The following is a 27464-nucleotide window of genomic DNA, read 5'->3' as shown; positions in this document are numbered from 1 at the left end:
TCTTCCTTTCAAGACATAAAATTGTTACCAAGAGTACTATCAACTGATATATGAAGGCATTAAAGATTGTCATTGCTAAGCTCCTGCATTTCATGTGTGACACCTCTAGTTATACCTAAAAGTGAAACTACATTAAACCACATGTACCAGAATACAATGCTCCAGTGGGGTAACAGAAAATGATAGCCCCCCCTACAGGACATGAGGGCCCCTAAGCCTCCCATATCTCACAGATCACCATCGACCTTTGGCTGAATAGGAGCCCTCTGAAGGGTGGTCCCCTGCTCCACAGTGCCACAGGAACTGCTGGGCCCTCCATTAAACCCCTGCAATGCCCTGTTACTTTAAAAAATGACTTACAGAATGTGGCCAGCATGGCATGGAGACACATAGCATCTATGAAATAAAGTGAAACCCAGTGAGCCCTCCTGTCATCCCTCTTGCTATACCTCCTTCATACTCACCAATCAGTGTTCCTTGGCAGCACTATGATAAGGTTGTTTTCAGTTATCGAGCTCCGTTGCCTTAAGAATGAGGCTGATAAGCCCCGTCTTGCTTGCTTAAATAATGTTTTCCAGGACACACTGGCGCCAATCCTGATTGGTGTGGCTTTGTAAACAAAAAGTAACCCAATACAGTGCATAGCACTGCCTTGCATTACCGTTAGGTAGGCGTTACACGGGCGGTGCATGGGTGTTCCCACACATCTCAATGTTAACCCATGTTTAGAAAGACTAGCAAACATGGGTTTGTGCCACATTGGTGTGCCTATCTGAAGTACGTGTAACGAGAAGAAATCTCTTTATTCCTCCTCGTTACTTCGTCTCTGTGTGTGCCTAATTCTGCAGCACACAGGCAACAAGGAAATAGCTGCAAAGGATAGGTTTTCCCTTCCTCCACAAAAAACGTACTTGACCCCAATGTTTTGGTACCAGGCAGCCGCAAGTGCCCCAGTGCTAGAAGAGAGCAGAACTGCACCCTCTCTTTGAAAAAAAGGTGTTGTGCTCTTTCCGTTTCAGGCAACAGTGCAGAACTTCACTTGCTGCGCTGTGTTGCATGAAAGTTTAGTAAATCTACCCATCATAAATTTGCCCATGGGCATTGGACAGCGAACCACTGCCTTTTTGGCTAGGGTCACAGTACAGGAATAACATATACATGCAGACAGAAAATCACAGTTTGTTAGGAAAAAAGACTATTTCAGAGAATGATGGAGAAATGTATCTAAGACTCCAGCTCTGAGCATTTTTCTGGCAGGTTACAGTGTGGTACTACAAGATTCTGGGATTAGTGAACACCAGTGTGGTTATGGTAAACATTTCTAATTGTGCTCTTCGCTCTCCATTAACTGGAAATGTTGAAATAAAAACTGTACAGAAACACAGGTTATAATAAAATAAAATCCCTCCATTCATAGGGTATGCCTTCCTACTAGTGCGTCCTACATTCAACTCCTGAAGTGCTTTTAACTCAGGGCCTAGGCTGCAGAAATGATAGCAACGACCCTGGAGGGCCGGCTTTAGTGCTTTAGGCACCCGGTGAGACAATCTTTGCTGGAGTACCTTCCAGTGAAAGCAGTGGCATAATGCAAAATGATGGGGCCCTCCTGCAAAATGAAATGAGGAGCCCCCGATTCTCCCATATCTCACAGATGTACATTGGATTTGGGCTGTATGGGGTCTCCTGAAGGTTTAGGGTTCCTTGAAGGGGTCCGCCACTGCACAGCAGGGGATTCAGAGGCCTTCATTGCACCCCTTCACCAAAGACCTCCCTCTGCACAGATTCACTATCAACCTTCAATGGTGCCCCTTATCTCTCTATAGACCCCCTCTCATTAATTTCATGGGGTGTCGAAAGCGCTTCACCTCACACACACATTATTCAGAGACAAAGACATAAGTGTGTATGTAAGCCAATGTATAGGAAATGTTACTAAAATAAGGACAATGAGGGCTGCAAGGTATAAGAGTCACGTGTCATCCATACTGGTAGGTATTATGCGCAGGGCCACTGGAATTACGCACAAGGAAAGGGCCAAACTATGCTGCAGGGTTGACTAAATTATTTGGCAAGAAAAGGAAAATTATGCAGCGTAATGCGGCACATTTTGTGATAGCATTATTACATTATTTTCAGATACTTACACTTTAAGGGCATAGGTTGCACCTCATTAGTACTAGTTTAAAACCCAACTATAGCAATAAGCAAAGGAAGGATGACCAGTCAACCTCTGCAACACGTGTCACTGTGTTTTTTGTAACCATTTGAGCGAGAAACATTTTTTTTTTTATTGGAATCCTCAGATTATGCAGCTGATGGATTATGCGGCAAATCCATAATCATGCGAAAAACTTTGAAAACCGCACAATCGTATAATTCCTGTGGCCCTGACTATATGTTAAGAATGCTTGCCCCGGAGGAATACAAACTCAGGATTTAAAACATAACATAGTGGTTGGGGGTTGTCCTTACTAAAAAAATATTTATTATCCACAGGAATTCTTTGATCTGCGTGTTACACTTTGTGCTTTGTAAGAGGCGCATTATCCCTCTGTGCTTCTCTATGATGAGTCAAAATTGGGATTAGTGAAAACTCAGATCTCTCCAAGAGATACATTAATCACCCGAGTTAAAATAGACATTTTTGTTATTGTCTGAAAATTGCAGGCACACAAAGCAATCCGAAGTCTTTTACTTTAGTCCTGTTGGATATTTCAAAATGAGGCATAGTCTTCCAGCACGGCTCGTAGGCAAAAGCAGAGTGCCGTGCTATAGGCCGATGCAGGAGAAGGCTCACCACATGCTGTAACTACAATAGGGCCGATTGTTATTCTTTATGCGATAATCAGCATAAGTCAAAAAGACAATGGGACAGTCCATAGTCTGCGTGAGGTTGGGGAGGGGCTGCTGCAGCCTCAAGAGTTTAACAGAGAAGTGCAAGCTGGTCCCAACAGAGCGAACTTTTAAAGTCTTGGGGCTTCTCGCAAGGGAGCAGCACAGCTTGCTGCAATGCCCAAAATTATGGACAAATGGCGTCCGCTAAAGGAATGATGATGGACAACGGATGGGATACCAAAATAATGGACAGTCTATGAAATTTACGGTGGGTTGGTCACCCGATCCAGAACCCCGGTAATCGCAATGCTCCCCTGCTTACGTACATAAGATGGAGGATAACTTGACAACTAAGCTCAGTTGTCTTTGGCATCATATGGACTCAGCACCATTTTAACTTATTCACTACGTTGCACACTCAACAGTAATAAAAACCACAGGAAAAGTTCCAAAACCAGAGAAAGGCCACCAAGTCTGAGTGAGAATTAGGACTGAGATTTTTGCTAGGCAAGGTAGAGGGTGTGCACCTTCCCTTGTCAATACATCTAGATGTATCCTAGGGTACAGCACTCATGCTGGGAGCTCTTGATGTGCAAGGAAAAGTGTCTGAGCCTTCATAGTGTTTTAAAGGAGAGCTAATGACTGCTGATTAGCACTGGAATGAGAGACCACCTACCCTTAAAAGGTGATCTCTGGCCCCGCTCCAACTTGACCGATACCCTTTGAATGCTTCTAATCATCCTCACGGCAACGTTAATTGTCCTCTTTGTACAGCGCTTCAATACCCGATCCGCTTTATAAAACTTTTCAAATAAAATAAATAAATAAACAAATTGTATTGTGTGCAATTGCATTTATGTATAGTGCTTATTACCCATTAGGAGCGGTAGAAAGCACTATATAAATGGAATGAAGGGGAGAATTTTTTCTTTTTAAATGGGTATGCAGTGGTTCAGTGTCCACCTGACAGTCCAGACTTTTCTGTCAATAGCATTGCATCCCGCATTCTGTTGGGGTGGAGCGTGCTTGTGGTTTTTCTTGTTAAATTTTTTTTTTTTTTTAAAAATACAATCCAAGTGGTGGCTAAACAAATATGAACCGGTAAAGTGATACTAGCAAATAGGGTATGGGCAGTACTTTGTTTTTGTGGTTGCTGGTGGGTGGCACTTATTAACAAGGTCACTGGAATTACGCAACTGAGAATGAGCAAATTATGTGGGAAGGCTGACTAAATAATGCAACAAGAACAGGGATACTATGCGGAGTAATGTGGCACATTTTGTGATAGTATTACTTCATTCGTTCGTCATTTTTGCTCATCTGAGCGAAGTTTTGACTTCACTAGTAGTAGCTTTCCACCCAAATACAGGAATAAACAATAATGGTTGACAGTCAACTTTTGCGTAAAGCCGTCGACTGTGCAGCAATACATGTTGCTGCATTTTCAGTAACTTTTGATCCGTTCGAGCTGGAAGAACAAGTTACTTACCTTCGGTAATGTTTTTTCTGGTGGATAAAGTATCTACCTGTGGGTTCCTGACCTTTTGAATTATCCCAATGCGCAACATTCCACGGAACTGTTTCTCCTTAGCTCTCCCACGTAGATGAGGACGTAACAATGGAACGGCTACGCAGGCGACTCCCCGTGACATCATCAGAGCCATAAGGAGACCTCGTTGGCGTGCTGACTTCAGTTCCACCCATTTTGCCTGTGCCTTTGAGGCAAAACACGTGAACTAAAATTATTTCCACCAGTATACAATACACAACCAAATAAGGAAATACCACACCATAGATATTTCCCAAATCTAAATAACCTCATGATTTAAGCAGAAAATCACATAAAAAGTAAGTACAAAAGATGATACAATCCTTACATTTTTCCGGTGTAAGCAGTCCTAAACGGGGAGGAGGTGTGTCAGTGAGGAATCCACAGGCAGATACTGTATCCACCAGAAAAAGCGTTACCAAAGGTAATTAACTTGTCTGTCTGATGGATACATTTGCCTGTGGATTCCTCACCTTTTTAATAGAATCCCCAAGCAGTCCCGTACTCGGAGGAGGGTGCCTGCTTATACTAAAAATCCTGTAACACAGAACAAGCAAAATGACTGTCCCTCCCCACTTCAGAATCCGAGCAATAATACTTTGCAAAAGTGTGGATGGAGGCCCAAGTTGCCGCTTTGCAGATGTTAATCACAGAGACACCTCTAGCCAAAGCCAAAGAAGAAGGTTTAGCTCTGGTAGAAGGAGGCTCCTTCTGGGCCATAGTGTAGCAAATCTTGATGCACAGGATTATCCACCTGGACCGCGTTCTTTTGTGGACAGCCTTGCCCTTCATCTTGTCCACATATCCGATGAATAGCTGATCATCCAGCCTTAAGTCTTTGGTTCTATCCAAGTAAAAGCTCACTGCCCTATTGGGGTCCAAACAAAGTCCCTCCTCCTCCTTTGAAGGGTGCGGGGGAGGGTAGAAAGTGAGGAGGGGCAGAAAGTAGGTAAGGTAATAGTCTTCTCCAAGTGGAATGGAGTGACCACCTTAGGCAGGAATGCAGCTTTGGTCCTAATAACCATTTTATCTGCATGAAAAGATGTAAAAGTAGGCTTGGAACTAAGAGCCTGCAATTCACTGACCCTCCTAGCTGATGTCATTGCCACTGAAAATATAGTTTTAAATGTGAGAAACCTTAAAGGGCAACTATGCAAGAGTTCAAAGGGGGAACCCATCAAAAACGTGAGAACTAAATTCAAATCCCACTGAGGCATAATAAAGGGAGTGGGAGGAAATCTATTAGTAAGACCCTTAATGAATCTCATAACTATACGCGATTTGAACCGTAAGGGTTGATTTGGAAAACAAAGAAAAGCCAACAAGGCAGATAAGTAAACTTTAACAGCTGCCACAGCGTAACCCTGTTGCGTCAGGGGAAGAAAAAAAAAAACTCAAGAGCATCAGATAAGTGGGCATTCAAGGGATCAATTGATTTCTCTTCAGCACATTTCACAAATTTAGCCCACCTATCAGCATTGACAGTTTTGGTGGAGTGTCTTCTGGCCAATTAAATAACGTCCACCACATCCAGTGGGAGAGAGAAAGAACTCAGGTTGCCCATTCAATCTCCAGGCATGAAGGTGCAGGCTCTGGAGGTGGGGGTGTAGAACCTGCCCCAGCAATTGCGAGAGGAGGTCTGATCTGAGAGGGAGACGGAGCGAGGGTACAATGAGAGGTAACGGTCTGTGTACCACACCCTTCATGGCCAATCCGGGGCAATCAAAAGGACTTGTGACCGGTCTTGGCGAATCTTCCTCCGAGCACGAGGAATTAAGGGTATAAGGGGGAAACGCATAAAGAAGCTGTAAGCCCCAATCTAACTGAAACGCGTCCCCCAATGCTCCCTGCATTGGATACTGGTACGGCAGAACGATGGACAGTGTGCCTTCTCGTGAGTGGCAAACAGATCCAACCAAGGAAACCCCCACATCCTGAAAATGTAAAGTACCACCTCCAGATTGAAATACCACTCATGATCAGCCGAATATTGCAGACACTGTCCACACGCACATTCTGTACTCCAACCAGATGGTTAGCTATTACGAAAATCTGATGGCCCTGAGCCCAGGAGCAGAGTCACAGAGCCTCTCTGATGAAGGTCTGACCCTACACCTCCCTGTTTGTTGATATACCACATTGCGGTAGTGTTATCTGTTGAGACTTGAACCGACTGACCGCAAATGGAAGGGAGGAGGTCTTTGAGAGCAATTCCAAAAGATTCATGTGAACCATTTTTTCTTCTGGAGACCAAAGATCTTTGACATCCAGATCCCACAGATGGGCACCCTGCCCTAGAGTGGAGGAATCTGTTATCCCTGTGGCCACCGGAGAAGGAGGGTGAAACTGCTTCCCTTGAGACAGGTTGCCTGAAACACTCCACCATTGTAGATCTGCTGCAGTGTCTGGGGACTCGGACCAATTCCTTGAGATCTACATTGTGTTGAAACCACTGCCTGCGCAAGCACCACTGGGAGGCCCTCATATGCCAGCGTACATGGTTGACTAACAGAATGCCGGAAGCAAACAGACTGAGCAGGCGCAAGTCCTTCAGGACTGGAACAAACGCTCCATTCTGAAACAACAGCATCATAGCCAGGATTTCCTGAAACCTCAGTTGAGGCGGAAAGGCACGACCCACAGTAGTGTCCAGTATCACTCCTATGAACAGGTTGTGCTGAGAGGGCTCCAGGTGAGATTTGGGTACATTTAGCGAAAATCCCAAGCTAAACAGCTGTGTTACCTGCAAATGGCGCATCACCATCTCTGGAGACTTCGCTTTGAGCAGCTGGACGTCCAGATAGGAAAACACAGGAATCCCTGACCTTCTGAGATGTGCTGCCACCACTGCCATCGCCTTTGTAAAAACACAAGGTGCGGAAGTAAGGCCAAACGGAAGGACTACAAACTGATAATGCTGAGTCCCCATCATAAAACGGAGATACTTCCGATGCGACTTCAGAATGGGAATAGAAAATACGCATCCTGTAAATCGATCGACACCATTTAGTCTTCCTTCTCTAGAGCGAGCAGAATCAGTGCTAGGGTCAATATTTTGACTTTCTCCGGTTTGAGGTAGAAATTCAAAATCCTGAGGTAGAGGATCAGCCATAAACGACTGTCCTTTTTGGGAATCAGGAAGTAACGGGAATAGCACCTCTTTCATGCTCTGGAACCAACTCTATTGCACCCTTTTGAAGATATGTCAACAATTCCTGCTGAAGATGATGATGCTGCTCTTCCGAGCGAAGGCCTTGACGGGGAGGCAAAGGAGGGGCAAACTCCTGAAAGGGTAGGGCATACCCATTCTCTATGATGTTTAAAACCCAGAGTTCAGTGGTGACAGCCTGCAAATTAGGTAGAAAATAGGTCACCCGTGCTCCCACGGGACAAGCATGCTCTGAGATGGTGGAGCACGAGTTGCTTCCCTGCAACAACGGTTGGAGAGGCAGGAGGAGGAGGAAACTTGTTGCTAGCCAGAAACCCTCCGGCGATCTCTGCCCCTTCCTATGTAAGATCTGTCAAGGGCGATCGTCTGCTGCTCTTTCCCATGAAAGGACAGGTTCCTAGAAAAAACCTTGAATCGACGGACCGGTCTATAGTCTCTAGGCTAAGACTGAAGCCCTAAGGACCTTGCAGTAGCTTTACTGCCCTTTAAACATTGCAATGCCGAGTCCGCCTTGGCTTCAAACGAGCGAGACTCATCAAAAGGCAAGTCGAACAATGCAGACAGAAAATCCGGTGAAAAACTTGAACGCCTTAACCAGGCAGGTCTTCTCGTCGCCACAGAAGACCCCATAGCTCTCACTACAGTCTGCAGTGTCCAGCCCAAATTGATCACTTGACAAGCAGCCACCTGAGCATCTGTCAAAAGTTCAGAAAAGTTCCCTTTGATCTCTGTAGGCAACTTTGGGACAACCTCTTTTGCTGAAACCATGAGGGCACGAATGTAACCTCCTAACAGACAAGTGGCATTTGTGGACTTCAAGGCCATACTTCCGTACGAGAAGACCTTCTTAGGTGATTTTTCCATCCTTTTAGATACTCTATCAGCAGGCGTGGATGGAAAAGACCCTGCTGACAATTTGGAAGGACAAGAAGCCTGAACAACTCGGCTTTCTGGAAAAGAATGTAACGACAAAAAAGCTGTATTCCCAGGTACTACTTTATTTCTTCTAGTCTAGCACGAGAGTGCAGCAGAAAACATTGGCTTCTGCCAGAATTCCAAAATAGGTTCCATCAAAGCCTCACTGAAAGGCAACTACGGTTCCAATGCGGAAGATGAATAATGGAGAACATCAGTGAGAATGTTAGATTTCAGTTCAGCAAAGGGTAGCGGCAATTCCAACAAATCTACAGCCTTGCAAATTACAGCATGGTAGGACGTCACCTCAGGAGGTGGTAAACCCTTAGGACACCAATTCCCACTCAGGGGAGGTATCCAAACCACTTGCGGGTCTTCAAAATCAGGGTCAAGATCCACAGTTTGCCCCTTTGAGCCTCCCTATGAGATCTTACTCTCTGTATAGGCGGCAACAGAGGCGGCACTGTGACTTCGGAGCAGAAGCCACAGGAACATCCAAAGGCCCAGGTAAGGGAGCCAGTTGAGGAAGGACCGGCGCACGATCAGATCCGGACGGAGTTGGGAGTGATTCATCCAAAGGGCCATGTCCTCTTGAAAAGGCAACGGTGTCGCCAATACACCGAAGCCATGGGCATGAAGAGCATGAATGGTGCCTGTGGAAAATGAGGAGGAAATCCACCCAGAGAATAAGCAGGAGACCCATGGGGCCTGCAAGCGCACCAGATGGAGTCGCAGCCTTTTGAAAAATGTTGAACATAGCATTCAAGAAGGGAGTTGGGTCTGAGCCCAGAGTCGGGAACGCTGGAAACGCCGAATCCAGGTTAAAGGGCTCTGAAGCCGTACGAGGAGGAACCAAATCTGGCTCCGGCTGTGGGTTAGGGGTTCTAAGCGCCAGCACTGGAGGAGAAGTTGCAGGCCTTGGTGCCAGTTGAGGGATAAGAGACCTCGGAGTCAGAGGAGTAACAGCCCTCGGTGCTGGAACCAGAGACATCCCCGGGGAAGGTGTTGGAGACACCTCATCTCGAAGACATCTAGGACTTGAAGACACCGACTTCAGAGACCCATCCTTCGACGAACGATGCCGGGAATCATGACGCCGCTTCTTCTTGTGCTCCAGAAAAAAGCCCACTAAGTGTGAGGAGTCGGTGACTTTGACCGATTCGGAGAACTTAGACGACCCCTCATCTGCTTTTTAGCTTTGGACATAAATAACTTGGCCTCCCTTTCCTTCAGATTCATCTGTTTACATGATGAAGATGTCCAGACCGTGTGATCTGAAGACAAGCACCAAAGACAATCTTCATGTGGGTCGTTGATGGACATCTGACCTACGCATTCCCTACACTGCTTGAAATCTGCCTTCCTAGGAGACCTCGTCAGAAGCTACAAAGTCGCAGCGACAGACCCGAAGAAAACTCCCAGAAAAGGAGAGGCTGAAAAATAACGTTACACGTTGACAGCACGGAAAAAAGGGAACTGACGTCAGCACACCGATGAGGTCTTCTTATGGCGCTGATGGCTTCATGCGGAGTCGATTGCAGTGCCATTCCTATGTGAGGTTTTACTTTAAAAAATCTGCAATATGTGGCAAATGCAAATCCATAATGATGAAAAAAATTACTTAATTCCAGTGGCACTATTTTTTAGTAGGGAAAGGTCAAGCTAAGGCCCAAGCACTGATGTTGCTTGTGAGACTGTCATGCAGTATTGGCTTCAGGGTGATGACAACATGTCGAACAGTTACTCTCCCAGTCAATACACAGGCAGTGGTGCAGAGCAGACCATCACTGTGCTCCTCTGCCTCAAATATACTCTTTGGCTAAATTTGGCTATAGCAGTATATCTACACAACAGAGGGGACACACATGAGGTGCAATATTTCACAATGCTTTGTCGAAGACTACTAGGTGCTAACCTCTCATAGTGCACTTCACAGAAGGCCCTTGTGTGCCTCTCCTCCTGAGTGTTTGGTGGACGGATAATATACTGAAGAGGTGGATGAGCTTGGCACTACGCATGGACAGAACCTGGCACTGTGCCTACTGAAACTTTCTGTTGCAGCAGTATATTATGCCTCAGACAGCTAGGCAATAGTGGGGTCTACATCTTGGTCCTCTTTCCCATCTCTGCAAGTGACAGCTCTTGCTTGGAGAACGTTGCGATGAAGGAGGAAGGGTGCCATGCTCTAGATCTGAGACATACATACATTTCAAAGCCTCACTTGAAATGAATATTGGCTATGCAGATGCTGGGCCTTGCTCTTCCTCGAACTCATCCAATATTGCAATCAGCTGGCATCTGCCTCACCTTCTACAACTCTATGCCAATTTCAAGCCAGCAAGTGTCGTCCTGTGGGTTTACACACTTACTGCTGTGACATAGATCAAGTACCGTGCCTTTTTTAATGTCTGCATGAAGAGTGGATTTTGAAAGCTCTAGCTTGGTGTGCAGACAAAACATGAAATTTATCACTTTAGTTGCCTTTTGCTTTTCTGCCAAAGCCCACTTTTTCCTCCCTTTGCTGCAGTGTATATCTACTACTATTGTATTATCCAATGGCCACCACCTAGGCCTTAGCATTGTTCATCCCCTCCTCTTTCCTGCCCTCTATCCCTGTAGTCACTCATCATGCCACTGCCTCCTCTCCTGCTCCATCATTCACCCTTTTAATTTTTTCTACATCTACCACTTCCCACTCCTTACATTTCACTTTTGTCTTTATTTACTGTTGTCTCCATCCCTTGCCTCTACTTCCCTGCTTTTTCTAAATCTCCTCACTACAAGAGAAGGCCAAAAAGAATATCAAATTGACCTCAAAGCAACAACTGTCAAGACAGCAATCACAACAAAGTGTAGATGGTAAGGAAGAGGAGGGACGAAGAAAGGTTTGTGGTAGAGAGTGGATTAGAAGACGTGGTAAATATAGATGAGAGGTTCAACTGTAGTGCAAAGCATCACATGTCTGCACAACATGCCAATGGAAAGGTTAGGACTTCTTGGGATTGAGAAGCCCATTTCAGTGCCGGTTTTATTAAGGAGAGGAACCTAAAACTAAAGTTGATTACTCAATTTCAGTTAGGGATTAACGTCTAGTAGGCATACATTAGTTCTTGTGCTGATAAAATTAGTTGCTGCTCATTTGGAAAGAGTGGAACTCCTTCATTAATAGGGGTCATCTTCTTGTAGAGCTGAACTGCAACACAGAATACAGCTAAGTCCCTGCATAGATAGTGCCAAACCCATGTACAGATAGAGCAGAGTCCAACCACAAATGGAGCAGAGGTCATATAAGTATATTGGTGAGCTCATTTACAGACAGTTAATTTCTTGCACTAATCTAGAGCGGATTCCCTGGTATACAAAGTGAGGCAGTTCACAGGCTGAGTTGAGCTAATTCAGTACTTATTCCAGAAAAGCAAAAGCGGATCTCTGTGGGGATTAAGATACGTGGCACCAGTTCATATTCAGTGAAAGTACTGCAGACCTCTCTCCCAGGTTAGTCTCCACCATAGCCTGCCTCTGATAGCAAATAAGGAGAAGGTGGGAAGGAGGATGAGAGTGAGAGGACTGACGGAAGAAATTGTGTAATGAGACCGAGAAGAGATAAAGAATAGTGAAAAAGAAGAAAGCAAAAGTGTGGGAGAATATGGAGGAAAAAGGGGGAGAAAGACAGCGAAGAGAGGGGTGGGAAATGAGAGATGGCAGAGTCAGTGATTTGTGAACAAGCAACACACCAATGATGCGAAGGCAAATTATACATCACATTTCACCAATTCCTTTTGCTCCCTTCTTCACCAGAAATCTGGATGTCACCTTGTCAGTAGATGATGCCATCCCTGGCAGTGAATGCTGCAGGTACCAATCCCCAGCGTAACATTTTGAACACCAACTCCTTAACATCTGGGGACCAGAGTTTGAATCTAGCTTGGCACTTAAATGAAAATTGTGCTGTTCTGGGCAAATCACTTAATCTCACTGTGTCAAAACTTTAAATATGTGAGATGCTAGTGCAAATGTGTGGAATTCAAAGATTCAAGCCCCCACTTGAGATCATCTCATTATGTACAGTGCTCTGTTGCTAACCAACCAGGTCCACGCAATATAAATATCAACACATACTTGTTTCTACATTGTGAACAGGTATTCCACTTATTCCGGTTTGTGAATACTACTACCATCTGAGCTCTTGGTGACCCCATCCTCATTTTGTGGCAGCCAGATACAAGCTCCCCCCCCCTTAATTTGATTAATATCAGTACATGCGCCACATCATGAATGGGATTCATGTAAGGCTACTTCTTTGTCTGTGGTAGTACATTCATGTGCTAATTGGGAGATCCTCCCACAAATTTCTTCGTGCCCCTTGGAACCATTTATCTATTATGTGGCTTACGTTGCTTTTACTAAGAAAAGACACCTTCCAATAGGGCTTCAGTGCTTTCTTTTCTGCGTGTCAGACATGAAGACCAGACACAGGACTCACTTAGTACCATCTTGCAGACATCTGATGCTCGCATTTCTGGTGGGCACGCTTGAGGCTCCGGTGGTGCTTAAATGTCTCCTGCTGGCTTTGCTAATGTGTGTTCTCATACTGGCTCAGTGGACGCTTCCACCCCCATTGCATGAAGTGGTAGCCTAACTACAGTGGTGGCTTGAACTACCTGCACCCCCTCTCCCCCGAAGTTCTAGTCTGGTTGCGCCCCTGCATTCACCTCTTCTTCACTTCACAGTTTCACATTTGCCTAAAAATATAGCACCCACACATGCTCACAAGGTTGACAAGGGCATCAAGGTGGAGATACAAAACCAACCAATCAACTTGAATTATGCATGCTATAAATTGCACCTCACAGAAAGCATACGAAACACTGTCATATAGTTCTCAATAACAACCTTAGCGGACGAATTCTTAAACTGATTTTTTGGCTTGGCTTTTGTACATTTTACAATTCCATGTTCTTGTTTGGGAAAAAAAGTTCATTGAAGATGCGACCTCTATCTTACAATGGCGGATGATCTCGACAGCGTGACTCACGTTCCTGGAAACATGTGTGAAAAACAGACTGTTTTCCTTTTACTTGCAGCTTTGAAAAATCCCGACATTACGACCTGCGTAAAGGTATTCTGCTTGTAGGAGTCGACGAGAACAGTCAGCACACTCTTGTTACAGTCAGAGTCTGTAATGTTTGCAGGTGATATTCTGTGCCCTGGTAAAATCACTCTAATAGCCAAACACTGCTCAGCCAAGGACCAGCTTAGATTCGCAGGACGAGCAATTTACACACTTCAATATTAAAACGTGAGCACAGCACGTTTTGTGCTGGTCAGTAAACTGCTGCACTGCGGTCATAAGGCAGTCTTCGCTCGGGAATGACCTTGAGACACTGCTCTCTGGACGTCTGACAAGAGAAGCATTAATGCCCACAAAAGTCAAGTATTCTGGGAACGATGAGACAGCGTTTTCACGGCTTGCCCTTCCTGCTTCTTTGTTTAAGTGGAAATGCAGCATCGAACCAATACTGGCAAAGCAAATTAATATGTTTGACCATGGCAAGCACGCATTTTCTACATATACATCGAAAATAATTTGACAAGAATATAAAAATAAAGGTGTGGCACAGTAGCATCACCAGCCCTGGCACTGAAGTAAGTGCACTCTTTCTGGCAATTGTTCAAATTTGATCAGTTGGAAAAAAAAAAAGTCGCAACACGCATGGCAGGCCCGCCAATGGATGACGCGGGCTGAATACTACCCATTCTGAATGGTTTGGTAGACGGATGACCAAGGTAAAGTCTCTTATCCTAGAGAACTTAGAGCCCAATTAGCCACAGTCAGGTAAACATATATGCAGTGTACTAACTGTAGTATTTTCAATTTTAAATAAGCGTGAATATTGGGAATTTGATAGAAAACCGCAAAAGTGTACTAGCTTTGTATTATTGGGCGCGCAAGTGGGATTTACACTGGCAGACAATGTACATTATTGGAATCGTGCAACTATGCGAAATTTACAGGAACATTAGGGAAAGGATGTAAAGTGATAGCTGCGGAATTTTGTAAAATAGCAAAGTGTGCTAACAGGATATTGTAAAAAAAAAAAACGACAAAGTGCTGCCTAAAGAAATAAGGCAGCTTACAATAGGTTTTAACTGAAAGAAAGGACCATTTAAAACTGTCAACAGATAGTGAGAAATTCCACGTTTTGCATCTTTCCACACGTTTTTCGTGTTGGACCTCAGAATTAAGATTTCTGCGGTGGATGGGGCTGAAGTCCAATGTGAGTTTATAAAACGTGTCTGCTGCTGTGGGTCTGGTCTGCAGATGACAATGGGGGATAAAAACAAACAAGCGTTGGCAAAGCCAAAAGGTCCCGACTATGGAAGAGCTATTGGCTTTGACAATATGTTTTAGCAATGTTGTACACCAAACTGGCTGCTGTTCAGCATGGATAAAAGTTAGTGGGGTAAAGAGTGCAGTGAAGTGTCGTAAAGTTGAGTGGCATATAGTGGAGTTGAGTGACAGAGCGTCGTGGAGAAGCGTACCACATAGTGGAGTGTTGTGGAGGGAGTAGTGTCAGAGTGGAAGGGCACAGAGTTGAGTGGAGTAGTGTCAGAGTTAAGTAGTGTGTCAGAGCGGAGTGGCAGAGTGTGGTGGAGTGGTTTTAGAGGGTAATGCGCAGAGTTGAGCTGTAGAGAGGCATAGACTGGAGTAGATTGTTAGAGTGGGGTGGAGTAGTATGTCATATAATAAAGTGAAGTAGAGGAATACAGGGAGTTGCGTAGAGCATCAGCGTGGAGTAGTGTCGTAGAATGGTACAGTGGAGTAGAGTACTGTGAAGTGGCACAGAGCAGAGTGTCAGTGAAGGAGTTTAATGGAGAAGAGCAACAGAGTGGAGTATCATGGAGTGGAGAGTCAGAGTTAAGTGGAGTAGTATCAGAGTTAAGTGGAGTAGAGTGGCCAAGAGTGAAGAGGCGTAAAGTTCAGTGGTGCAGATTAGACTGGTGTAGAGTGCAGTGGCAGAGTAGAGCAGTGTAGATTGCAGTAAGGTAGGGTGCAATGGGGTTGAGTGGCGCAGAGTAGAGTGGCGCAGAGTAGAGTGGCGCAGAGTAGAGTGGCGCAGAGTAGAGTGGCGCAGAGTAGAGTGGCGCAGAGGGAAGTGGCGCAGAGGGAAGTGGCGCAGAGGGAAGTGGCGCAGAGGGAAGTGGCGCAGAGGGAAGTGGCGCAGAGGGAAGTGGCGCAGAGGGAAGTGGCGCAGAGGGAAGTGGCGCAGAGGGAAGTGGCGCAGAGGGAAGTGGCGCAGAGGGAAGTGGCGCAGAGGGAAGTGGCGCAGAGGGAAGTGGCGCAGAGGGAAGTGGCGCAGAGGGAAGTGGCGCAGAGGGAAGTGGCGCAGAGGGAAGTGGCGCAGAGGGAAGTGGCGCAGAGGGAAGTGGCGCAGAGGGAAGTGGCGCAGAGGGAAGTGGCGCAGAGGGAAGTGGCATAGAGTGGAGCTGTGCAGGGTAGAATGGAGTTGTGCAGGGTAGAGTGCAGATGTGCAGAGGTTAATGGTGTAGAGTGGCGTTGAGTGGCGCAGAGTTGAGTGCAGTGGCACAGACTGCAGTCATGCAGAGTAGAGGCAGAGTGGCGCAGAGAAGAGGGGCGGCACAGAGAAGAGGGGCGGCACAGAGAAGAGGGGCGCAGAGAAGAGGGGCGCAGAGAAGAGGGGCGCAGAGAAGAGGGGTGCAAAGTAGTGGTGGAGAGGGCAGTGATGTATAGTGCAATGGTGTAGAGTGCAGTGACAGTAGAATGTTGTAGAGTATAGTGGTGTAAAGTGCGGTAGTGCAAAGTAGTTGGTGTAGGTGCAGTGGCATGGGTTCGACTGGTTTTGAGTAAAATGGTGTAGAGTGCATTGACGCAGAGTGCAGTGGTTAGGAGTACAGTGGCACAGAGTGGCACAGTGTAGAGTGGAGTGAAGCGGCCTAGAGTGCAGTTGCATAGAGAGAAGCGGCATACAGTAGATTGTTTCAGAGTAGAGTGGTGCAGGGTATAGTGTTGCAGGGTACAGGGTTGATTGCAGTGGAGTGACGCAGAGTGGTGTAGAGTAGAGTGGTATAGAGTAGATTGTTTCAGAGTAGAGTGGAGTGGGTAAGAGTGGAGTGGTGCAGGGTAGAGTGGACAAGGATAATGTAGTAGCATAAAGTGCATTGGCGTAGAGTGCAGTGTTTCAGAGTGTAGTGGCCAATTCTGGAATGGTGTAGAGTGCAGTTGTTCATAGCAGAGTGGTGCAGAGTGCACTGGAAGAATGCAGTGGTGCACAGTAGATTAAAGAGCCGCAGAGTGCAGTAGAGTGGTGCAGAGTGGTGCAAAGTAGAGGGGCATAGAGTCCAGAGGCAGAGAATGCAGTGCTGCAGAGTAGAGAGTCGTAGAGTGCAGTGGTGTAGAGTACAATGAAATAAAGTGGCACAGAGTATAGTGGCATACAGTGCAGTGATGCAGAGTAGATTGGCATAGTGTGTATTGGTTTTGAGTGGAGGGGCGCAGAGTGGAATAGAGGGGCGCAGAGTGGAATAGAGGGGCGCAGAGTGGAATAGAGGGGCGCAGAGTGGAATAGAGGGGCGCAGAGTGGAATAGAGGGGCGCAGAGTGGAATAGAGGGGCGCAGAGTGGAATAGAGGGGCGCAGAGTGGAATAGAGGGGCGCAGAGTGGAATAGAGGGGCGCAGAGTGCATTGGCAGAGCAGACTGTTTCAGAGTAGAGTGAAGCAGCAGACTGCAGTGGTATAAAGTAGAGTGCAGGGAAGATCAGTGATGTAAAGTGGATTGACGTTGAGTACAGTGGTGCAGACTGGAACGATGCAGATTAGAGTGGCATAGAGTGACATGGCATAGAGTGGTGTGGTGCAGGGTAGAGTGTAGTGGCATAGAATGGAGTGATGTGGAGTGGTGTAGAGTGCATTGGCATAGAGTAGAGTGGTGCAGTGGCATAGCTTGCAGAGGCCATAGAGTATGGTGGCGTTCATGGGTGAAGAGTAGATTGGCATAGAGTGCAGTGGCAAAGAGTGTATTGGTTTTGAGTAAAGTGTGGTGGAGTGCATTGGTGTAGAGTGCAATGGTGTACAACAGAGTGGCACAGTGTGGAGTAGCGCAGAGTAGAGTGAAGTGGCGTAGAGTGCAGTGGTATAGAGTAGAGTTTTTTTTTTTAGAGTGCAGTGAAACAGAGTAGATTAGAGTGGCGCAGAGTGGACTGGTGTAGAGAACAGTGGCTTGGCGGGAACGATGCAGATTAGAGTGATGTAGAGTGAAGTGGTGCAGGGTAGAGTGTAGTGGCTTAGAGTGACCAAGAATGCAGTGGCATAGAGTGCAGTAGAGTGGCATAAAGTGCAGTCATGTAGAGTGTCAGAGTGCAGTGTTGTAAAGTGATGCAGAGTGCAGTGGTGCAAAGTGATGCAGAGCAGTGACGCAGGGTACAGTGGAGCAGAGAAGAACAGAATGCAAAAAGAAGAAATGCAAAAAGAACAATTGATGGACAGAATGCAGAACAATGTCATACATTCACCCCAGTACAGAGACCTGGGCCTAAATCCATCGTTTTTTTGCTCACCATGCCATTCCAGTTTGGACCCAGCCACATGCAAATCAGTCTTGACCCTGCACCCAGTGGGAACAGACCAGCCCGAACTGCCAGGTCAAGTCCGCCCTGGACTAGAAACAAGCATCCTAGGACTGGTTTCCGGATTTCAGCCCTTATCAGCCAGGATAGCTTGACTCTAGTGGCATGGAGAGCACGGGACCTACGTCTGGGCATACCCGTCCCACTCGGCGTGACAAATGCAAAAAGAACAATTGATGGAGAGAATGCAGAACAATATCATATTTTTACCCCAGTACGGAGATCTGGGCCTAAATCCATCGTTTTTTTGCTCACTATGCCATTCTTGTGTTTGCTTTGTCCGCCCTAAGTTGGCAGGGTATGCCCAGACGTGGGTCCTTTGCTCACTTTGCCACTGGATTCAAGCTAGCCTGGCTGATGAGGGCTGTTAGCCCAAAACCCGTCCCAGGATGTTTGTTTCCGGTCCAGGGTAGATATGGCTCGGCAGTTCGGGCTGGACTGTTCCCATAAGGGACAGGGTCAAGACTGATTTGCATATAGCTGTGTCTGAACTGGGGTGGCAAAGTGAGCTAAAGAATGATGATGGATTCAACCCAAATCTGTGACTAGGGGTGAGTGTTTGAAAAGTTTCAGCACTCCGTCCATCACCTCCTTGTGTCTGTCATTATCATATAAGCCTTGAGAAAGCCCTGATCTGACTGACACTGTAGGGCAAAACACATGTCGGCTGTTCAAGATCTTTGATTGTACTTCACTTTACAAAGAAAAATGGACTTATGAAAATACATAAAATACACAAATAAAGGAATACATTGGAAATTACTACCTGGTATTGAGAATAATATCTGTGAATGAAGGAACATTGTGAAATGGAGGAGGAGGAGGTAATCTCACACGCACGTAAAACTAGCATGCGTGAAAGAAAATGTACTAAAGGAGTCACCATCATATTAAAAAAAAATTGATTGTATATAACCAACTCCGAGAAGACGCCAGAAAACCATGTGCCTAAATCCTTGATAATCTTGTATTGCCCCAAAACAAGATAGACAACAGTGAATGTTAAGTGGTGATATCTACATTTTTGCCTCCATTTTTATGCGCGAGATTGGCCTGAAATTTTGTATTTTTGAATGACAAGAATGGTGGCTTTATTTGCAGTGCCAGTTACCTTACCAGAGGAGGCAAACTGATACTGAACTGAAAAATAACGTTAGCTCCCGGTCTAAATCCTGCACATCAGATTCAGATTCGTAGACTTTAGTACTCATTCGCCATAAAAGTTATTGGGTTGAAGAGGTGTGATCCTCAGGGATATAGTGGCGGACATGTGGTCAGAGTTTAAGATGGATTCATTCATTTAGTTAATGGTCTCATGGAGGAGGGAGGAACAGTCTAGCCTTAAAAAAGAACTGTTATAGGGAGATGAAAAAATAGGTGAAATTCCTGCAAGTGTTGCTTTGGAGTCTCCAAACATCAGCAAGACCATGTGAGATGCATATATTGCACAGGCTTTCGTGAGTTTGAAAATTCTGCATTTAATCTCCAAATGTCTGTCTAGGGTAATCTAGATTGGCAAATTAAAGTCACCTCCGAGAATAATACGATCAGTATGGGGTTAACATGCTAACTCGACATTCAGGGATGACCAGAAGTGTGTGGCACCTTAATAGGGAACACAGATTTGATTTGTCTCCTCCACAGGTTACCCCGACCCCATAACATACAAGGTCGCCATGCGACTCCTCATCTTTAGGTCCTGAGACCCTAACAACTACGTCCTAACCCTGAGAAACTACATTCCTTGGAATGATACACCTATTGGAACTTCTTTTGATTACCATGAAAGCTGAAGTATGATTGACCAGGAGTTGGGGTGGGAGGGCTAGGGATGGGAGGAGAACGTGATTGAACTAGTTCCCTTTTGTTAATTGTAAATGAACATAGCTTTGTATGGACGACGCTTACATTGTAAATCTACTGTTTTACTACCAGCAATGTCACTGGAGAACATGGTCCTTGATTTCTATGTCACGCGGAGTAACATATGCAGAATCTGTATATGACATATACTGTAACTATTGTACAGAAAAAAGGCTGTCTCTGCAGAATATTTTTCACATTATATGATGTAACAAAGTCATCAATAAAGTGTGTTAAAAAAAAAGGGAACAGATATTTACGGCATGTAGCTACATATCACCACACTTTCATCGTGTAATTATCCATCTAATGTTATCATGTGCCACACCAATTATTGAAAAATTTGAATTCTTAAAACCTAGAGCAATCGCTCAACTTTTTTTCAAGAACACTGTCAAGCACGGACAAATCGGAGACCAAGCCACATCACAAGCTTCATTGTAGACAATTTTGGTTTCTGGAAGAAATAATAATTCACTCGTAAAGCTAATACAATATTCAGTTATATTTTCACATTTCACCATGGAGTTTAGCCCCTTGGTGTTAAGATACACGTTTATTTTCTTTATGGTTTGGATTCCGCTATATTGCAGATGGATGATAACTCAAGGGAACTCAATCCAATCCAGAAGTGATTTATCTATAGGCAGATGAGAGTTATGATGATGGAAAGTAATATTTCCCCAATTACTGAGGATAGCCAATAGATCAGGAAGGTTGAGATAGTCTGATGGGGTGGTTAAGCTGGTAAGAGAGACCACAGAAAAGCAGGGTTTGAAATTGGCACTTACGTTACTGGAAGCTGCCATTGACGCTATTCTTCAACATCGCCCTCACCCCATTTACATCGGCTTTAAAAGATATTGCATAGCGCCTTTATTGAAACACTACTCGTTTAATCCGAGATCTCCAAGTGTGAGGCCGGGAGCTGTGTTCCTGATGAAGCTGGGAGCAGGCAGGCAGGGCCAGAGCGAATCCACGCTGCGCTCACTGCGAGTCAAGCCACTCTCTAGCCAATGGTAGAAGTGGCAAACTGAAGGTAAGTACATGTCAGTGGGAAGATATTCTGCCTAGGTCAGCAGTCAAGAGCTGCAGAGGCCTGGTTCATATTGTTGGTCACTGGAGATGTGATGTGGGCACCACCAACTTACCTGCCACTTTGTCGGCGAATGAGGCTTGTGATCCGTTGAAATCAAATTCCACACCATTGCCGTGGTTCAATAGAGCTGCGGGCAACCTTCCCCTTACGTTTCCTATTTGTAGGCTATATTTAGGCTGCCACAATGACACTAGACTGGATTGGGCACCTCAGGGACGCTGGAGCTCAAGAGAGCCACCATCTTGCATGGGATCCAAGCCAAGCCTACTACAGATTTTTTTTTAATGTAACTGTAAATGGAAAGGTGCTATTTTAATGAGATTTTGTTAGAAAGATCTATATTTTTGATACTGCCTCCAACTATGCAGGAGGGCGTGGGGGGATAGAAGAGATAACCCTGCTGTGTATAGGCCCTTCAAAATGATAAATGCTGACGTGAAGGTGCTTTGCAAGTCACTGGCCAACAGTTTGATTCCCCATATGACACACCTGGTCTAGATGACCAATGTGGCTTTATTCCAGGGGTAAGTACTAGTATGAAATTTCGGTGACAGGCACATGTCCTACATGAGGTAGAAAACTGTGATGAGGAGATGGCAGTGGTCATGGTTGACCTGGAAAAAGCATTTGATACAGTAGACTGGGGATACTTGATGCAGGTATTGCGTGTTATGGCCTCATCCTACTGGTCTGTAGGTGGATTCAGCTCCTCTATTCAGAGCTGAGGGCAAGAGTGCAGGTAGGGGGCTGCCGCTCGGAGGCGGACGCTGGGTTGTGGGACACGGCAGGGCTGCCCATTGCCACCACTCCTGTTTGTGTTGGCCATAGAACCCTTGGCAATATAGATACGTAGAAAGCTGAGGGACTGGGGCATGCAACTTGGAGAGGTCTGGCATGTTATCTCGCTCTACGCAGATGTGCCCTATTTTATCTCTCCTCACCTGAGTTGTGTTGCCAAAACTGTTACAGTTGATAGACAACTTCGGGAACCTATCTGGCTTCCAGCTTAAATGCAGTAAGTTGCCGCTGTACCCACTAGCTTCACTAGTCTTGGGATTCTAGTAGCACACTCCAGATCTCTACAATTGTGCCTAAATGAGGATAGGGTCTTGGGAGCATTGAAGGCATCCATGGCCTTCTGGAACACGTCGACGCTCTCCTTAATGGGCAGACTGACAATAGCTAAAATGGTACTGCTCCCAAGATGCCGGTATATGCTGCAGAACTTGCTTTACCCCCTTCCAACAAAGGTCTTTAAGCAGTTGGACTCCTTTCTTATTTCTCTCCTGTGGGTGGGACGATACAACAGGGTGGCTCTGACGACACAGACTAAAAGAGACTAGGATGGAAGACTGGAAGTCCCACGCCTTAACTGGTATTATTACGCTGCACACCTTCAACATGCGGCACAATGGCTTGCTCTGGGTGAGAACTGGGAGCAATGCCTCCTGGTTGGTAGATTCGCGGTGGAACAGCTACCGGTAGTGCTGATGGAGGGCGCAGTGGTCCTGAAGGACCTTCATACATAGACCAGCCGCATTTGGCAACGATTTGTACAGGCTGTTCTGAAACGAGCTCCATTCCACAGAAAACCTTTACTCTGGACTCTGAAACCAGTCAGACAGATAATGGAGAATATGTCCTTTCTGGCATGGCAGGAGGGAGGTGTACCTTCCCTGGCGATTTAAACCCTGGGAAGACCGTAATCTCCTTCGTGGAGGCTTGCCAGGAGTTTGTGCGCGGGTCTGGCCACTTCTTACACCATGTCGGTCTGGCCGAAATAGCGGTGGCCTGGCCAACTTACCTTGCAGCACCCAGTCCATCGCAGATGCTTGAGATCCTACTAACCTGTGGTTCAGGCTGTCACTTGATGGCACTGCTATACAGGGCAACAATGTGGGCGGATGCAGCAGGGACACCGCCTTGGATTTGTGCAAACTGGGAATTAGACTTGACACTGTTGGAGGACGGGGACTGGACGAGAGTCAATGAATGAACCCACACAGTCTCTTGCAATGCCAGCTTCAAGTTGGTACACCACAACTTTCTTCAAAGGACCTACCTACCCAAATAGCTGCGCCCACTGTGGCGCAAGCGGGGCTGACTTTCTGCACATAGCTTGACATTGTCGTCTAGGACAAGAATTCTGGAGACAGGTGATAGTCGACATAATAAGGATCACGCATTTGAACATGGTCCTTTCCCCTCTGTGTTGTCCCTTAGGTAACATTAAGCGACCAAAGAGTAGGAAGATACAGCTGGTGTTAGTCCCCAGCAAGATGTAGGGTTGCTATCACCTGGGTGAAACAAAGGGCACCTGAGATTATACACTCAAAGATGTGTCGGAATGGAGTTTTGGCGAAAGAGACCCACACGAAACTTGACAGACGAAAAGGTGCATGATGATCTAGCTGACTGGCAAGTCCTATGTGACACTCTCATAGATCCGGACTCGGAAATAACCTCATCGGACTGTGATTGCACTGATGACAGTACGGGTGATACACGGACAGGGTTCCCAACCCCTATGAGCTGCAGATGTAGTACATGGCATGCATGCAGGGTGCATACAGTCTTTTCCTGGGAGGATGCGGAAGGCTCAAGCATACTTGGAAATAGTTGTTGCAATGTAATATTAGGATATGTCTAATGTACCTTTCACTATGCACACTTATGCTTGCTGTTTTTCATTTGAAATGTTCTACAAAACTGAAAAATAAAGGTTTTTAAAAGCTGCATCTAAAAAAGAGATGCTAAGACTTTAGCTCCTACCTCCTCTCCAACTTACGCAACATCAATGTTTATTTGCCCATTGGCCAAAAGCAGGACGTAACTTTTTATACGCTGCTACTTTTTATTTTTGGGAGGTGCAGAGTGGGTTTTCAGAATGCTCAAGATTTCCCGCCCATATAATGGCTTTTGAAAATTTGGACAGGAAACGCAGCCCAAGGCAAGTTTGCTAAGACCATTCCAATCCCTCTGCCATTGTTACTTTGTACATGCAAAGAGGTTCAAAGAAACAACAGCCACAGTGCTTTGGTTTCTTTTTAAACTGCTTGAGGAACCTTTTAACTAATAATGGATTACATTTTTTTTATTTATGTAATGACTTTTCAAAATGTTCCCAGGTTTCCACTGCAGTCTCATTTGGTTTGTGGGGATTGTACAGCCACAGTGAACTTGCTTGTTTTTGTGGTGTTTACTGCATGTGTCTCTGTTTGCTATCTTTGTTTATGTGTGCATTTAAATTTGTTCTCTTTGTACACTCAAGCACATAATTCAAATACAACAAGGAAGAAATGTATCCAAAATAAACTCGACCTATTGGCTTTGCCATTGCTTGTTTAACATGTAGCAGTGAAGAGGATGCAATTTGATAACATATTCATGAAACGAATGGTAGGAAGTAGGAATAGCATACCTTTCTTTCTCAAGCTCCTCTAAATAGCCTGTGCTGTCTCTGCTTCCATTCATAAACCCTCGTCTTGGAAATGAGCCCATTGGGACAGGACTAGATTCTCCTGAACGACCCGACAGTGAGCCTTCCCTGCTTCCAAAAGAGCGTATGGACATCTTTGGTCTTAGTTTTACCCCCGGGTAGTTACTGCCATCCAAGTTTAGATCTTGAAAATCAAAAACAAAAATTAATCCTCTACACTTTTATTTTCAATGCATGTAAAAACCACAAATTAGCAATAAACATAATTACATTACTTAAAAATGCAAATAATTATGCAAATATCAGACTTTTTATTCAAATGCAGGACAAATGCAATTACGATTTATTTTATCTTACTTGCAAAATGTGCCTTGATCTGAGCCTCATGCATTAGATAACTGAACGGTTTTTGAAAATGTACTCCGATACCCGACGCTGACAAAGTGCACAGTAACGAGACACTATTAGAAAAATTGTTTCACAATTAAAGAGGTTTAAAACTACTGGTCAACAATAAGGTAATCGAGGCAAGGAGGGCTGAGGTCAAAGTCTTAACTTGGTGATTTATTACCAGGGAGATCTCAACAGATGGCATCATGTGGATTGCCAAAAATGCCTACAGTCCCCAAACTTTCAACATTAAAGCGACCGCGCTGCGGAATACTGGATTGCTTATAGCTGACAATACAATCATATGTTAATCCTACTTAGCATTTGCGAAACCGTGATCATTTGTACCACTTGCCAAAGCACTAGAAATCAATCACAAATGAAAGACAGAAAGCAGTCCAAAATTATTGCTTCAAAGATAGACATTATCCTTTGTGGAGGGAAGAAACACAAATACTAAAAAACCTTCCTCTTCCACATTTTGATATGCATCAGGGGGTCATTCTGGGTGAAGATCTGAAATTGTAAAATCAGATAGCCAACATCTACATAAGCTGCCTACGTCAATGCTCTTAGCTACCACATGTAATGCCACTGTTCTCTTAACATCGTGTAGCAGGAAAAATTAAACAATTGACACCCAGGGTGACTAGGACCCTACCTTGTACGTCACACATCCTAAGAATACTTTAGCCCCGTTGTAGTTAGTGCAGCATGCTGAAGCCAGGCTACCTGACCTATTATAGCGGACAATATGGATCCGCGAGATAGATGCAGTGGCAGCCGGCACAAATTGGGGGATGGTGGGGCAGGGGGCGGGAGGAGAGGGGGAGAAAAAACAGTCACCTTATCACCGCCATGTCAGCTGGAACAGGAAGCACCCAAGCCCCTAAGCCAATCGCACACAACACAGCATTGTGATTGGTCTGAGCGCAGTGGTTCGGAGTTCAAATGGGAACTGGGAGCCTGGGCATGTTCTCCACCCAGGCTGTAATGCAGCATGGTATGAGAACATGCAAAGTGCACATGACTGTTTGGCCAGCCCGAGACGGCCAGACAAACATTCATGTGCACTTAACAGAGTGCCAACCACTCCTCCCCTGCTCCGGCAGCAGAGAAGCCCCGCGAAGCTTGCAGAAGGAAAAAATAAAATTACAACATCGAGTTATCATTGTATTTTTTCTTTGTTTGCACTGCTGCAAAGCAGTGGGGCGACGCACCTCCGCCTTAGCAGAGGAGTCGCCCCTGATTAAATGTTTACCACCAAGCTGTGCTCCTATCAGCAGGTCAGACGTTTGTATATCAGTAAGGTCAACTCAAGCGATTCATTCTGGTTAATTGTAGGTCATTAAAAAAAGTAAAATTAACTCCTATTACAGTGCTTATAAATGGCACAAGTGGGGCATATTGTACTACATAAAAACAAGCTGTTATTAAAAGAAGGGACCATGCCTTTCATGCAGTCATAACTGGCCAGGTAAAGATGGGTATTTTAGAGTTCACATATCAGCATGGCTTAACTCCACTCTGTCTAGTAAGGCATGTGCTACGAGAAACCGGAGCTAACCCAAATCAAGTGCAGATCCCTTGGTGGAAGATCACTTTCAGCTGCAAAGTATTGGAATAACTTGCTGTGTGGAATTTGGGGATACCAACCACTGCAACCATTTAGAAAGGAACTGAAGCAGTGAATGCAGGAGATTAGACCACTGTAAACAGATCTGTTGGTATAGAATGCTATATACATATACTGTGGTCTGAGGAGCTTATAATCAGCTGCTCTTATTCAGCTCCAGTATGACCTTGCTTGGCAGTTCAGGCGGGACTGTTCCCATGCGGAGCAGGGTCAAGACTGATTTGCCTATGGCTTGGTCTAAACTGGGGGTGGCAGGGTGAGCAAAAGAACAATGGATTTAACCCAGATCTCTTGACTGGGAGCAAATGTTTGATTTGTTCCACATTCCGTCTACCATTTGTGGTCTTTTGCTTTCTCGCCCTAAGTGCACCGGGTATGCCCAGACGTGGGTCCCAGGCTCACTGTGCCACTGGATTCAAGCTAGCCTGGCTGATAAGGGGTGATACCCTGGTCCCAGGATGCTGGTTTCTGGTCCAGGGAGGACCTGGCTTGGCCGTTAGGACTGGACTGTTCCCATGAGGAGCAGGGTCACGACTAATTTGCACATGGCTTGGTCTAAACTGAGGTGGCATGGTGAGCAGAAGAACAATGGATTTAACTCTGATCTCTTGACTGGAGGTGGGTGAATGTTTGATTTGTTCCTCATTCCGTCCATCATTTGTGTGTCTATTGCTATTCTGATCCTGGGTAGATCAGATAGACCGTCCACTGTGGTATCTGTAGGGTTTACATTAGGCTGCTGCTATCGTACAGCTAGGTGGACCTATTGGAAATGCCTCTGCATTATAGTGGTGAGGGTGGAGGGGTTTGGTTCCGTTTAATGGGCTTCTTTACTTGGCTTTTAGGATGTCCTGGCAGACCTACTACTGTGATGCTAGGAGTATAGTCTGGATCACATCTACTTTGCATCTAATTAGAGCATTT

At 45.5% G+C, this 27464-nt stretch overlaps 1 protein-coding gene across 12 annotated transcripts in view; it reads right to left on the bottom strand.

Moving 5' to 3' along the window:
• The window catches only part of APC (APC regulator of Wnt signaling pathway), an 858190-nt gene that overhangs the window by 287665 nt on the left and 543061 nt on the right, over positions 1-27464 (bottom strand). For all 12 annotated transcript variants that reach the window (XM_085632601.1, XM_085632600.1, XM_085632606.1 and 9 more), the window contains one exon: positions 24497-24698. In XM_085632601.1, coding sequence (XP_085488727.1) covers positions 24497-24698 — 202 coding nt within the window. The remainder of the gene's footprint in view (positions 1-24496; positions 24699-27464) is intronic.

This window comes from Triturus cristatus, chromosome 2_1 (genome assembly GCF_964204655.1).
Source record: "Triturus cristatus chromosome 2_1, aTriCri1.1, whole genome shotgun sequence".
In the NCBI taxonomy this organism is placed as follows: domain Eukaryota; kingdom Metazoa; phylum Chordata; class Amphibia; order Caudata; family Salamandridae; genus Triturus; species Triturus cristatus.
This window is presented reverse-complemented; position numbering and strand designations above follow the sequence as displayed.